This window comes from Brachypodium distachyon, chromosome 1 (genome assembly GCF_000005505.3).
Source record: "Brachypodium distachyon strain Bd21 chromosome 1, Brachypodium_distachyon_v3.0, whole genome shotgun sequence".
In the NCBI taxonomy this organism is placed as follows: Eukaryota; Viridiplantae; Streptophyta; class Magnoliopsida; order Poales; family Poaceae; genus Brachypodium; species Brachypodium distachyon.
In genome coordinates this window covers 62,214,115-62,228,422 of record NC_016131.3, presented here as the reverse complement: position 1 = coordinate 62,228,422, position 14,308 = coordinate 62,214,115, and the positions used below count along the sequence as shown (strand labels likewise).

The 14,308-nt window shown below is 45.0% G+C and overlaps 2 protein-coding genes across 11 annotated transcripts; both read left to right on the top strand.

The window, feature by feature from the left end:
- The first annotated feature begins 1,229 nt into the window (after positions 1 to 1,229).
- LOC100843290 lies at positions 1,230 to 2,208 on the top strand. The gene has a single exon (XM_003557890.4). The coding sequence runs from the start codon at positions 1,607 to 1,609 to the stop codon at positions 1,997 to 1,999; it is 393 nt and encodes a 130-aa protein (XP_003557938.2). The 5' UTR covers positions 1,230 to 1,606; the 3' UTR covers positions 2,000 to 2,208.
- A 5,645-nt stretch (positions 2,209 to 7,853) lies between these two features.
- On the top strand, positions 7,854 to 12,948 carry LOC100842985 (serine/arginine-rich-splicing factor SR34). Of its 10 annotated transcripts, none has more exons than XR_002961632.1 (16): positions 7,854 to 7,987; positions 8,233 to 8,328; positions 8,724 to 8,789; positions 8,905 to 8,979; positions 9,065 to 9,191; positions 9,278 to 9,324; positions 9,422 to 9,479; positions 10,712 to 10,761; positions 10,984 to 11,040; positions 11,116 to 11,201; positions 11,284 to 11,376; positions 11,820 to 11,932; positions 12,018 to 12,078; positions 12,372 to 12,405; positions 12,490 to 12,564; positions 12,648 to 12,948. XR_002961632.1 is itself a non-coding variant. In XM_024456637.1 (14 exons), the coding sequence occupies exons 2-14, from the start codon at positions 8,242 to 8,244 to the stop codon at positions 12,660 to 12,662; spliced, it is 870 nt and encodes a 289-aa protein (XP_024312405.1). In that variant the 5' UTR covers positions 7,854 to 7,987; positions 8,236 to 8,241; the 3' UTR covers positions 12,663 to 12,948. The 10 variants fall into 10 exon arrangements, 4 of the variants coding, with proteins under 4 accessions (XP_024312405.1, XP_024312406.1, XP_014753344.1 ...); XR_002961631.1 differs by having other exon boundaries at positions 12,018 to 12,123; positions 12,682 to 12,948; XR_001405625.2 differs by having other exon boundaries at positions 12,018 to 12,123.
- Positions 12,949 to 14,308: the final 1,360 nt, after the last annotated feature.

Below are 14,308 nucleotides of genomic sequence, written 5' to 3'. Positions count from 1 at the left end.
AACCGTGCTTCTGAGTTGTTGGAGTCTTCTTCCAAGACTTGGGACACTTGTTGTACTCTTTTCGTCCGGAAATAAGTGACTTGAACTTGTATATATACATATAAATGCAATACAAATCCAAGTCACTTAAATTTAAATCTTTTGGTTTCTGCGACGAGTTTGTACCCGGGATCATCTGGAAAGAAGACACATGTTGTGGACTAGGCGCTTCCTATTCCAGTGGGGTGGAAGGAATGGCCTGAGAGAACATCGTTACCGAGATCAGCTTTACCTATTCGGGCAACTGTAAACTGCACTCCGTGATAATCGTTCTTCTCAACGTAAGCTGCACATCTTGTTTTTAAAGTTAACGATCTGAAGTCTCTGAACTCGCTAGTCCGCAGTTTCTGTGCACACTTTGACCTGCAGCAAAAGGAATAAGTAATCCGTTGCTCCAATCGACGATGACCAACTGCCTGGGATCACATGAATTAGGCCCAGAGGATCCGAGATCTCGCAGCAGCAGACAGTGAAACACACATATAATAATAACTTCTCGATCGCGTTTTAGATCTGGATTGCCTCGCTTTCCCGATCGTTCTTGTACCATGTTATGGTGTCGGCTCTGACAGGCGAGAGAAGTGGTAGTTCCGCGCACTTGCCGCTTGTGCAGGCACTCAGTAGGTTCCTGAAGATTCTGGGACGCAGGTGTTGATGCAAAAGAAATTCAGTGGAACGTTCGTTCCTGAAACTCATGTTTATAATCGGCAGTCAGTCGCCATCTAAATACGTACCTTTTGTTTTACTCGAAGTAAATAAAATAAGATAACGGTGACGTAAAAATCATCACGATTATGATGTAGGCATACGCGTACCTTCTGCCTTACTCCAAATACAAAAGAGAAGGGAGCCAAATTTGTAGCATCACATTCATCCCGTGAGCTAGGATGTCACTCTCGGTGGGGTTTTATGTCTGACCGAGACAATGCAGCTTACGAGGGGCAAAGGCATATTTGTAGGAAAAAATGTATGGCACGAGTAGCTAAACCAACAACATTATTGCACACGATACTACTGTCTATCTTATCCGAGTTGGAATCGGCACAATTAGTTCCAATGAAGCCAAATGACGCACATTACAGCCAAACACTAATGCACAATCCCTTTTTAAAGCCAGATAATGCACAATGAAAAAGGAAATCTTTGACCCAAACCTTTTTGACACACACCGCTGCGCCCGTTTGGCCCCGAACGGCTCATCTGCCGATCCGCCCGGCTGCACCAAAAGTCCAAAACTGTGCGCGCAGGCTGGGCACGCGTACTGTGCCACTGTGTGTGGGCTCTCCTAATAAAGTCCATCCCTCATGGACCCCACTCGCAGTGACCCCTGGGGTTGCCACCACCCCCACCGCTTTCCTTCATGTGATCCAGCCTTCCCCCCTTCACATGCCCATCTCGCTACTTCATCATTTCGCAGTCCCCCATTCTTCCTCTCCCGCTGTACTCCTCAGTACTACTACTAGTCTACTAGACTAGTACCACACACCACAGTTTCTGCAGAGTCACCCACCCGAGCAGGCGAGTAGGAGCCAAGGAGAGCAAGACAAGGAGGAGCACGGCTTCGGCAATGTCAATGGCGGGCGCGGCGGACGAGCAGTACTACGGGGGCCCGCGCGGGGCGCCGCACGGGCTGCTGCTGGCGGTGGTGGTGGGGCTGGTGGTGGGCGGCCCGCTCTTCCTGGGCGACGGCGGCGAGGCGGTCACGGAGGCCATCGCGGAGCTGCTGAGCCCCGTGGGCCTGCTCCTCCTCCCCGTGTGCCTCCTCCTCCTCATCCGCCTCCTCTCCTCCGACCGCGGCGCCGCCGCGCTCTCCGACGCCTTCACGTTCGGCGGGTCGCCCGACGCCGTGCACCGCGTCGGGGGCTCCCCCATCGGCGTGGCGCTCATGCTGGTGCTCATCCTCGCGCTGCTCTACTACCGGTCCGCGCTCTTCGGCGGCGGCGGAGACGACGACGAGTAGCAGGCGGCGCGGCGGTCCTCCCGGGTAGGTAGAGTCGATCTCGGCTCGGGGTTTGGTTGGTTCGTTGGTTGTTCAGAACTACGAGAGGGTTGTTTGGTACTTTGGGTTGTATGAGGGGGCCTGGATGTAAAAGTGCATTGTAAATTAATTATACGTACTAGCTACTCGCTGTTTCAGTTTCACCCGTCGAGATTTGCTTGCACCCTGAAGCTTCTGTGCTGCATCGGTCCATGTGCTCGTCCTCTTCTGCTGCTCCCCGTTGTCGTCGCGTCGGTGATGAGCAATGACCTCTCTTTTTTACAGTTCACTTTTACCACAAGAGCAGTCAGCAGTAGATCAATGCCTGTTCGGCTGTTCGAAGTCGTTGGTTTTTTGAAAATTTGTTGCTCGATGCTTGCCATCCATCTCGCACTCCAAAAGGCGAAAAGTCGATGGTACTAAATTTGACGGTCGGTGCCTTTTGAACCGACGGTGACAGACCGCAACTGCCTCGTAGTACCGTGCAGTACTGGCGTAGTAGTAGCTCCTCCATGTATTTTGCTGAATACTCCTGACTTGAATTTCTAGGGGCGAATAAGCTGAATTCGACGAGTCTCGCTTCACGTCGGTGTCCCTTTGAGATCAACTTTGAACCAGTTACCCGCAAAAAAAACTTTGGACCAGTTGTTTTGCGTTGTTTTATTCTTTTTCCTGTTTCGCTACACTTCGTTGACCGTCGTACTCGCATTTTCTTCGGTCGTCTCTGCTCTCCACTCCACTTTTCGTTCGGAACTTCTTGTGCCTTGTGCAGTGCGTCGTGAATGCGTAATAACAACACGTGAGGAGCATCTCGAGAGCCATCTTTTGTAGAACCAACGCGTCAAAAATTACTACGGAGTAGTAGGTCGTTTTGTCAGCTCCACTTCGGTTGTTTAAGCTATGCGCGCCACCAAAGATTAGTCTATTTCGTATGACTGGCTTCTGTATGCAGTCCGGACTGTCTGGTCCACCAAACTTTGGTACGTACTCCAGTATATTTTCTGGACCTCAAGGTCAGCAGGAACGCAATCCAAGATTTATAATTTGGGTACTACTGGTCTGAGCCTCCACATGGCAATGAAGCACAATTCGTGTTGTTGGCGCGGGCGGCAGAATACACGCCGCCATGCCTGACCGTGACACTACGCGCTCTTGGCTAATTCAGCGTGAACGCGTACGCTCATGACAGCCCAGTGATCGATTTTCAGTCCGGACCCTTCATGACGAAGCCTTTCAAGCCCAGCAGCGGTTATTTGTTTGTACCGGAGAGTGTATGCATGAAGAGTTGAAGACAGTAGACACCATGGACGGTGGACCACGGGTTGCTCGCTTGCTCGTCGTGTGTTGCTGTCGGTGGTATAGGCTGCAAACGTCCGGTGTGTCCACGCGGGGATACGAGTACGACTGGCGTGGCGGCGGGTGATGACTGATGAGTGATGCTGTTCTTTCATTTTCTATATAAATGACATTCTTTCCTATTCAAAGCAAGGGCCTGTTTGATTAGAGTCCTGAACAAGATGCCTGAGAATTTTTGCTGCCTGGTCAGGCACATACGAGCACTAACAACAGTCGGACTCAGGCCACCACTTTTGTTGGCCTGACCGACACAGGCATATGCTGCCTGGCCTGGCACTAACCAAACATGTTGCATGTACAGGTCCGGCTACCATCAGGGCCAGGTCAGGCACTCCTCAGGATGCAATCCAAACAGACCTAAATGTCTCAATTTCTAGCATAAACTTATCGGTAGAGTAGAAGCAACAGGTGAGATCAATTAGCACAAATGACAATCTTAATAAAAAATGAAACTTACATAAAAAAGATCAGCGTCGTGGTCTTCAAATTTGTCCTTGGTACCTCGATGTTCTCCAAGTCTTTGACAGATGAATAGGCTCCACGAGCTAAACTAACTTTAGAGATTATTTTAACGGAAATTACTCGTTGTCTTTCCGGCGCGACTCATCCACCCTTCCTCATCCTCTTCCTCTTCCTCTCGCTCTCGCAACATTCGGCTGGTGCGTCCCCGTCGCAGACAACACGAGCCCCACCGCCGGGCGCTTCCCCAGCCACCGGACCGCCCCGAGCCCCGGCCACCCCCGCGAGCCCTGCCGCCGCGCCCGCTCGTGGCCCCGACCTCCCCCGCAAGCCCCGCCGCGCGCTGCCCCGGCCTCCACCGCGAGCCCCGCCGCCGCGCCCGCTCGTGGCCCCGACCTCCCCCGCAAGCCCCGCCGCGCGCCGCCCCCGCCCGTGCGCAGCCCCGGCCGCCGCCCGAGGCCCGCCGCCGCTCCCCCACGAGCCGCTGCCCTCGGGCGCTGAACCGGCCGCCGCAAGCTCGGCCGTCGCGCCCGCGTGCTGCCCCTACCGTCACTCCTGGCTGCTGCAGCCGCCGCCCGAGCCCCGCCGCCACGCGCTGCTGTAGCCCCCGCGCCAGCTCTGCCCCGAGCCGCCGTTGCATTATGCCGCCAAGAGACGTCCAAGCCACCGCCTGGTTCCGCCCCGTCGCTACCACGAGCAGTACCCTCGCCTCGATGGCTGCTTCCTCGTCCCGTCCGGCCTTCGCTGTGTGAAACAATGGTGCTCGAGTACGGAATCCATCCATGGTGGTGTTGTAGCTCCTTCTTCTTGCTCAGGCTGCGGTGGCGTGCGTTAGATTTTGACTGAAATGTATGGACGGGGGATTGACATTTCTCGAGGGTGGCAATATGAGTCCATCTGGGGATAACATTGCATGGATTGAGGTGGGCAATTTGAGTCCATCATGGGATGACAATTTATATGCATTGAGGGTGGCAATGTGAGTCTATCGGGATGGCAATTTGTGATCATCAGTGATGACAACTGTGTGCATTTAGGGATGGCAATTTGTGTTCGTTTGGTGTGACAGGAAGATAATGTTTTTGTGTGGTCATTTTAATTGGAGGTCAATTTATGTGTATTTTAATTTGTTAGATCAATTTGGAGTGGAGTAAAGTTATCAAATAATAATTTGTCCGCAAGGACGTAATCAAGGACTCAATTTGGAGTGGAGGACATGCGGGATGCAGTTGTGGGTGTTAGACTTTGATCTAAATGAATGGACATGGTTATTTGTGTTCATCATGGGTGGTGATTTGTGTTTATTACATGTGGCAATTTAAGTTCATTAGGGACGTTGAGGAGTTACGGGACGCGATGGTTTATGGTAAAGTTTGAGCGAAATGAATGGATATGGTTATTTGTGTTTATTAAGAGTGGCAATTTGTGATCACTCGGTGATGGCAGTTTGTGCATTAGTGATGACACTTCATATTCATTAGGGATGTAAATTTGCATTTACTAAGGGTGGCAATTTGCGGACGATATATTTTGATGGATTTTTTTTGACATGGTTATTTGTGCACGTTAGGGGTGACAATTTGTATTCATTATGGTTGCAATTTGTGGTGGTAGATTTTTTACCGAAATATATTTCTTTTGACATGGCTATTTTGTCTTTATTGGGGTGGTAATTTGAGGGTGATAAATTTTTTACCAAAATATTCCTATTTATTTTACATGGTTATTTGTGTTCATCAGAAGTGACGGTTTGTATTCGCTAGGGTGACAATTTGCGGAAGTTAGATTTTGATCGAAATATATTTTTGACATGGTTATTCATGCTCGTTGGGTGTGATGATTTGTATTCATTAGGGGTGGCAATTTGCGGACGCCAGATTTTGATCAAATTTTTTCATGGTTATTTGTGCTCGTTACAGGTGACAATTTGTATTTATTAGGGACGACAATTTGCGGATGATAGATTTTGACGTAATTTTTTTATTTGGTTATTTGTGCTCGTTAGGGGTGACAATTTTTATTCATTAGGGGTGACAATATTCGGTACTTGATTTTCGACCGAAATATATTCTTTTGACATGGCTATTTTTTTTACTTGGTAATTTGTGCTCGTTAGGCACGGCAATTTATATTATTGCCTGTGGTAGGTGGTATATTTTGACTGAATCGATGGACATGGTTATTTGTGTTTATTAAAGTGGCAATTTGTAATCATTAGAGGTCTCGTAATTTGTGTTCATTAGAGGTGGTAATTATATGTTTTGTCCGTTTGGGAGACATGGTTTGTGTGGCTACTTTTACTCCTGACTTGGCTTGAGGATATCAATCACGTATATTTCATAAATTTCTAAAGTTCTAAAGATTTTCAAGTTTCTTTTTATCTGTATGACCGTTCGGCTAGAAATCAGACGAAAATTGTGTTTTCCTGGTAAGAACCAAACCAAATAAAGAGTGACTTGGTAAACATTGACGTACCAAAACTCAAGCAGTGATCAGTGTGCGGGAACCAAACCTTGTGATGCTGCATGCAGCGGCCAACATCCTAAGCCATTCAAGCTGTGCATGCAGCCACTCAAGCCCTCACGCGGGCGCTCTAACGCGTGACCGTCACGTGCTATGAGAGCCCTTGGTTAAATGATGCGTAAGCCGCTCATCAAGAGATGTGAGAACCAAAGATTGTTGAGCACATTTGTGACTGGGACCACGCTTGCAAGGCATGTTAGTGAGCCGTTCCTTCCTCGTCGGACCTCCAGGAAGGAAACCAAGAAAGTAGGCCAAAATCAACGTTGGCATTTTTCGATGGGCATGGAGAAACACAACCTTTATCTAGTACAATGTTCCTCTATCGCTCGGAGCGGCGGCGTTAAGGACACACAAGTCTTACATGAAAGGTAACTAAACTACAAACCAAACACTGATCCGATTTGTCCTCCACCTTTGAGCGTCAAAACGACTGCCAAAATGGAGGAGGGACAATGGTTGAGGCATCTGGGTTTTCTATGACTCCTCGGTCTACCTTTTTTGAGACATGACAAACAATTTTATTACAAGGCGGAAAGAGCTTTAAGATTCACAAAAGAAGTACAATAGAACGATACACCAAAGAGAATGTAAACAATGAAAATTATCAGCGAAACTAAAAGCTTCGTCATTGTCCTTTAAAGTCAACGCCTCTAGATAAACCCATCACATCACGACGTCCCTCTATGTATTTAGGGACAAATTTTGTAAAGTATCATCCTTGCATAAGCTAGACTAACATCACAGGTTTTGAAAAGCTACACGAACTTACCCGCAACAAAAAAAAGCTACATGAACCGCCCACTTCAAAGTGTGGGAATTTAAGATCTGTGAACGCACCATGTTATGAAAACTTCTGCTCAGTCGGTGAAGCTATAAGGAAGAAAACCAGAAAACACAAAAATACGATTTATGGGAATGATCGACTCCATATAACAGCCTGTGACAGTTTACACCGGGGCGAGGACGGATCGAAGACACACCATTCTGACTGGACAACAATGTCTCCGCCGTCAAGACGCTACCACCAAGAACACACAAAAATTCAAAAGAAAATAAAAACACTTCTGACTTTATACTAGATTCTTGACATTTATTATGGATTACAGGGAACAGTAAATTAGATGCCACATCTTAATCCATGTTTCTCCCAACACTAGATCCGTCGGAAGGCGCTCGTGAAACCGGCGAAGATTGATGATTCCTTCGGAACAGGACTGGACAAGGGCTCTCTCATTCGGCTGTGAAATCAGCGACCGTTTTTTTTTCTTTTTGAGCGAGAGAACAGTCTTTATTTTTTTGAGAAAAGAGCGAGAGAACAGTCTGTTTATTTCCGGATACGGAAGCAGCAAACCTAGCCCATACCGCAGAAACGTGGGCCGAAAATGTAAAGTGCGGCCCATGGAAATCGAAAACGGGCCCGCCTCGCCCTTTCCTGCCTCCCTCAATCAAACAGGCTTCCGCAGAAACCAGCTGCGCCCATTGACTGCTTGTCCGTGTATAATTTTCGGGTCCGAGTCATAAACCCTCCTCCCTCCCCACCTCCCCTTCCCTCCCCTCCCCTCGACTGCGCGGCCGCGAAGCCGAACCCTAGCCCGAGACACCCCCTCCCCCTCCAGTCCACAGCGTTTCCAGGTAAAAAAAATCCCCCCTCGCGTGCTCCTTGCTATGAACGGTGCTGTTTCACTTGGTCTGGAGGAATTTTTGTGGTTCCGTTTGTCTGTGGGAGACGTAACATGCTGTTTTTGCTCGAAGTTTTTGGATCATTTCTTCGTGTTTTCCTTCGGATTTGGAGATGCGGGATCGATTAGTCTGCGTTGCCTTTTTTTTTGGCTGTTTTGCTCTTGGGATCTGACAGATATGCTTCTTTTTGGTTGTAGCAGAGGAGAATGAGCAGGCGCTGGAGCAGGACGATCTATGTTGGCAACCTCCCCGGCGACATCCGGGAGAGGGAGGTTGAGGACCTCTTCTACAAGGTCTGGGAATTTAGTTCTTGTAATCTTGTAAAGAAGGAATATGCGTTAAAGCTATCTGTTACTTCGCGTTTGTTAGATTTAATCCCGTGATGTGGTTAACCTGCGCATACTGCTCGTGCTCGCGACTGTCTAGTTTTCAAATTAAATCAGTAGAACGATTTGTGCAATTTAATGGGGTTGCAATATGGTACCGTTGTGCAAAAGGGGGAAAAACAGAGTAACATTGTTCCGGAAAGCTCATGCCTGACAGCCTGAGCACCCTTGCAATTGTTTATCTGCTACTTTTTGCAATCTCAATTCAGCATATGTGCTTGAGGTCTTACTCGTTTCCTACTGTGGGAATTGTGGGCATGATTTTGTGTAGAGGTCTAATATCATCTGCCTCGTTCATGTAGTATGGACGTATCGTTGATATCGACTTGAAGGTTCCTCCAAGGCCTCCTGGCTATGCTTTTGTCGAGGTAACATACTCCCGAATGTTCCATATCTTGCATAATCTTTTTGTCACCTAGTAAGGCATCATTGCTAAATATTTTGGGGACTCAGCTGCTAATAAGCTTGTATATAATTCTGTAGTTTGAAGATCCTCGTGATGCTGAAGATGCTTGTGCTGGACGGGATGGCTACAACTTTGATGGAAACCGTCTAAGAGTAATCACATTAGACCTTTGATAATATCCTTCTTTATGGCCTTTGGTTTGTCTTTCTAATGCCCACTTGTGTGTGGTGTGTGCAGGTGGAACCTGCTCATGGTGGGAGAGGTAGTGGTGGCCCCTCTCATGACCGTTCAAGCAGCTTTGGTGGTGGTGGTGGCGGCGGCGGCGGCGGACGCCGTGGTGTGTCCAGGCACACGGATTACCGTGGTATGGCTTTTTTATAAATTCTGTAATGCTGTTTTAGTACTCTACACTTTGTCTGCAAGCTTGACCATCTGCAATATTGCGCACAGTTCTGGTTACCGGCCTGCCTTCTTCTGCATCCTGGCAAGATTTAAAGGTTTTTTCCAATCACTTTCTCTTGCTTGTATTTAGACGTAAAAAATGGATTTCTTTCATGTGAGCAAGTAATATTTGCCTGAACAATTTCTTCTCAGGACCATATGCGAAGGGCTGGTGATGTTTGTTTCTCAGAAGTGTATCGTGAAGGCTCTGGTAAGCTGGATTTTGAGGAACATCTTTATTTACTACCTCTGTCCAGGTTTATAAGTCCTGCAGGGGTTCCTAGTTCCTACACCACCAATTTGATCAACTTAGTATGTATTATATTGTGCAAGAAGTATACCATTAGATTCGTGATCGTGATCGGAAGAATTTATCAGTGATATACTTTTTTTGGTCATATAACTTATATTTCGTTAGTTAAATTGGTGATCTAGGAACACGCGCAGGCCTATAAACCCAGACGGAGGTAGTAGATTTCATTGATATGACAGAAACAGTGAAGCATGTACTTAATGATGTAGTTCTGGTGCTATTTTTACAAAAGATTCCAGTCCCATTTTTACATCCTGAAAGTCCCAATCCCAACCCCAACTCTCAACTGACATCTGATAATTTACCATATACCTGTACCTGTAAGAATAGCACCTCAAGCTTCTGAAAATTGAATAGCTAGGCCAATTCCAAGCGACCTTTTTTTACCAGAAAAAGGCCATTCAATGAGTACGCAAGAAGTTTTCCTAAAAGGGTTTTTTCTTTCTCCGCGCAAGTGGTTCCTCTGTCTTTCTATGGAAGGTAGCAGCTCATACTAGGCGGGTGTTTTGTCACCATCTAGTGGCTAGGTGGCGCAGAAGCGTGCCTAGGCTGCTGCCTAGAAATTTCACAGAAAGAAGCACCAGATTGAAGAAGACGTGGAAAACTGGAAATGTGAAAGAAAATATCAAGGGGTAAAGAAGAATAAGCTATCTACCCAGCCCATTAAAGCACCAGAACATGCCCATCTTTCCACGCCACCATCCCCCTTCTGCCTCTCCCTCCTGCAGCAAAGGTGACGGGTTGGCAGAGCTTGTATCTTGCCAGAGAACCTCAATTCCTCCCAGAGAAGACAATGCCACTTCTTTGCCTCTCTAACCTTGATTTCCTGCTGGAAAAGCTCTATTTCACGCCTGAGATGTTCGATTCCTCGTAAGCTGCCGATCCCTGGCAAAGGTGCTGGGCTTGGCCGCCACCTAGCGCCTAGGCAAGCAGAAATACAAGTTTCTTTTGTAGTCTTGACCATGGGACACTTGCCTGTTATATCATACTAGCTTATGGTCTTCCTGTGAAGCACTTATTTCATTTGTTTAGTTGCCATAACATTATTATATCAATACAGTACTCTGAAGCAATGATTATTCATTGTATGTTTAGTCAATATATTAACCTTTGTTTGTATTTTGTCACAGGCACCACCGGGATTGTTGATTACACAAACTATGATGATATGAAATATGCTGTGAGTCCATATATTAATCTGTTTTACTGTATATTCTCGCATTTGCTTGTCTATTTGCATGAAGCATTTTCTGATTGGATAACCTACAATACGTACATATTACATTTAATAGCAATCTATTACTACGAAGTTTTATAACTTAGTGCTTTACTTTTCTTAGTTCTCTTTCTATGTTTCCCATGTTTTAATAACATCGTTTTGGCTGTTGACCACCATTTGCAGATAAAGAAATTGGATGACACTGAATTTAAGAATGCCTTTTCTAAAGGTTATATAAGGGTAAGCCTGGTTACTTGAATATGGTTCAGCCCTCGGAATCTGGTTTCTGTGGTTAACCATGCACCTTCTTTGCAGGTGAAGGAATATGATGCTAAACGTGGGCGCTCCTACTCACGTAGCCGAAGCCCAAGTCGTAGCCACAGCAAAAGCAGGAGCCCAAGGTTTATTTCTCGTATTATGATGTCCCTTTGTTTATCTCGTTGATAAGTACCTTAGAAACTTGTATTGAATTATGTTATGTAGCAAATCTCCCAGGGGCCGCTCAGCATCTAGGTCCAGATCAAGGTCTCTTTCTTCCCGTTCTCGGTCTGCATCAAAAGGGCGTTCTCCGTCAAGGTAACATACATTAATCTATTAGATTTCCATCTCTCAAATAGTACCCTGTTATCCTTCCACGCTTACACCATGATCTAATCTGCTTCACTGCTTGTCATGATTACTTGTTTTCTATTTAACTTGGTATATTTGCAAAGAAGGCTATTAATTTGAAAATAATGGTCAAGGATCTTCTAATGAATGTATCTCTGCTCTTGAATCTTCACTGGGTTGAGGAGAACTGTCGACTGTTGCAGTATAAAAAAAATCATGTAGTTACTATTGTCCTGTTATGCCATTTGAGCGTATTGACTTCAGTAATCATGTTTAGTTTGTTGTTGTGGTCGCAAACACCGTTGATAATGTTGCCATGTGATACTATCTGTGTTTGGGGATTTCCTTCTCAAGCACTCACTTTATGTTACAAACGATATGAACTGCTTAGTCTCTTGTGTTTTTTGAAGACTCGATTGTCTCTTCGTTTTATCTGGGATTGTGCGGCGATCTTGGGGATTGTGCATTAGGATATTGAGGATGGAATTTGCTCAATTTGGTACAATTCTGTTGGTTGTATGAGGTATGCTCATTTATTGAGAGCTTCTATGGAAAGCTGCAATCATCCAATTTTTTTAACCTAATGTACTGTAACTGATTGCCATCAGAGCTTGGGCATAGCGCATTGTTTGGAATTCTGGACAATAAAGAGCATTAAGGATTATGATGGTACAGTGGCTAGGAATGTGCTTGGAGTTCAATGCTTGAGGAATGGTTGTTTTCCTACCTTGGGCACTCTTAACATGGCCTTTGTAGCTTGCATGCACTGACTGCATTCAACACCGATTTTTTGCATTTCTGCATGATTTGAACTCATGTAACTGAGTGCTTCTGTTTTCCTTGAGCTCTTTTTGCTTTGATTCGGTTAGTCCAATGCTGGGCGAAGCATGAAGGCTTTTGGACTCAAGCTGTTAATGGTGCATTTTGGATATTGAATTCGGTTGTTTGTGGAACTTTTGCAGATCACCAGCAAGATCCAAATCCCCGATTGCTTCTGTAAGTTCTTTTATCACTAGTGATTGCTTATCTCTTTCACTTCTGTTTTTTCACTTATGTTGCTGCCCTAACGTTTGGTCTCAGCCGGCAAATGGTGCAGTAGCAAGTCCCAAGAAGCGCAGCCCAAGCAGGAGCCCATCTCGTTCACGGTCTCCTGATGTAAAATATTGTTCCTTCTCCACATTTCTGTAACTTCTCATCGCGGCATCGTTGCTCGAACACTAATATGACCATATTTTCAGGCAAAATCTGAATAGATGCATTGCACCGGTGCAGGTTCTGGCGTGAGCTTGTGTCTGCGTATTTGTTAAGCTCAATGCATCTCAAGTTCTATTGGAACGTTAGGAACTGTGCAATGAGTATACTCCAGTATTAAGAGTATGTACTTGTATCGCCTAAGACATTGAGCTTGAGTACTATCATGTCCTGCAGCCGGTCTTGTTTTCTCCAATTATTATTTAAATTTTACCTTCTGGATCCGTTGGTTAAAATTCATGTACTGTGATTGTGGATTTTCACTTCAATTATTTTCCTCAGAAGACACCCCTCCGTTTCTGTTTTTCGATTTCACAGTATGGGTATTCTGTTATCATGCAACCGAAAATAGTGGTAATGGAAGAACGAGGAGTTGACGAGCTTCTGTTTGCCCACTTCGTGCTCACGTTTACTTAGGAGTACCTTTCGTCCAAATTGTAGCACATTAAGATATTTTGGGAATATAAAATGGCCGACCAAGGCGTCTTACATTTTGGAACGGAGGTCACAGGGGGATATTATTTCTAAATTTATATTCATAAGTTCCTTCAAATATTCTGGCATGTAGATGTGGGAGTATACTATGGATTTACAAAATTTCTGGGAAATTGTTTTATTTGGGAGCTGTACAGAAAAACAAACAATATAATCCGTGTCTGTCGGTAGTTTGCCACTAATCGATATTGCCACTAATCGATACTCCCTCTGATGTCTGATCCTATATTTTTGACTTAAATTTGTCAAAATATGAATGTAAAAACGTCTAAATACATGTAATATTTCAACAACAATTTAGGATCGGAGCCTCGGAGGGACTAGTATTTTAGAGCGTAACATTTGTATTTTTTTTTTGTGCGGGCTATCTTTCAAAGGATTTTCACATAAAATCAACCAGATTTGTAGAGCTTTCCAACATGTACTAGATTTTTTAAGTTGTAGATATATTGTCTAATTTTTAAAATACTGTAAAAAAATCTGGAATCCAACATAGAACATCTTTTTAGATAAAAATAAAACATTAAGGGTGGTTTGGTATGAAGCAAAGGATTCCCCATAAATTGGTTCGATGGGATCTTATAGCGATTCCTGGTAAGTCAGATCATTTTGAATCTTCCAAAGCCTATGCAAAACCGACAAATTTAGCGAATGCAAGACCCTTTAATTTCTAGAATATTTTCCCGTGTTATCAAATATTCCTGACTCTTTTGGATGCTGTACCATGAGAATTGCTCAAATTTTGAATACTAGGGGATCCGAGATTTGAAATAGAAGTGGGCCGTTCGTGGAACCGCGTTTGCATACCAAACATTGTGAGATTTCCATTCCTCGCGTGCACATATCATGCCGAGTCACAACGAAACAAATTGTTGAAACTTTGGTTGACGGCCAAACTTTGTAAAATTTGACCAAGATTATATAGCAAAAAAATGTCAACATATACAATGTCAAAACCGAGATATTATGAAAATATATTCCCAATAAATTAGTTATGTCTTCTGTTCCCGCAAATGTTGATATCTTTGTTATAAAGTTGGACAAACATAAAGAAAGTTGACCGTCAACAAAAGGTCATATGCTTTACATATTGGAGGAGGAAATAATTATGTAGAAAAAGACATTGAATAATAAACTTAGTACTATGTGATTT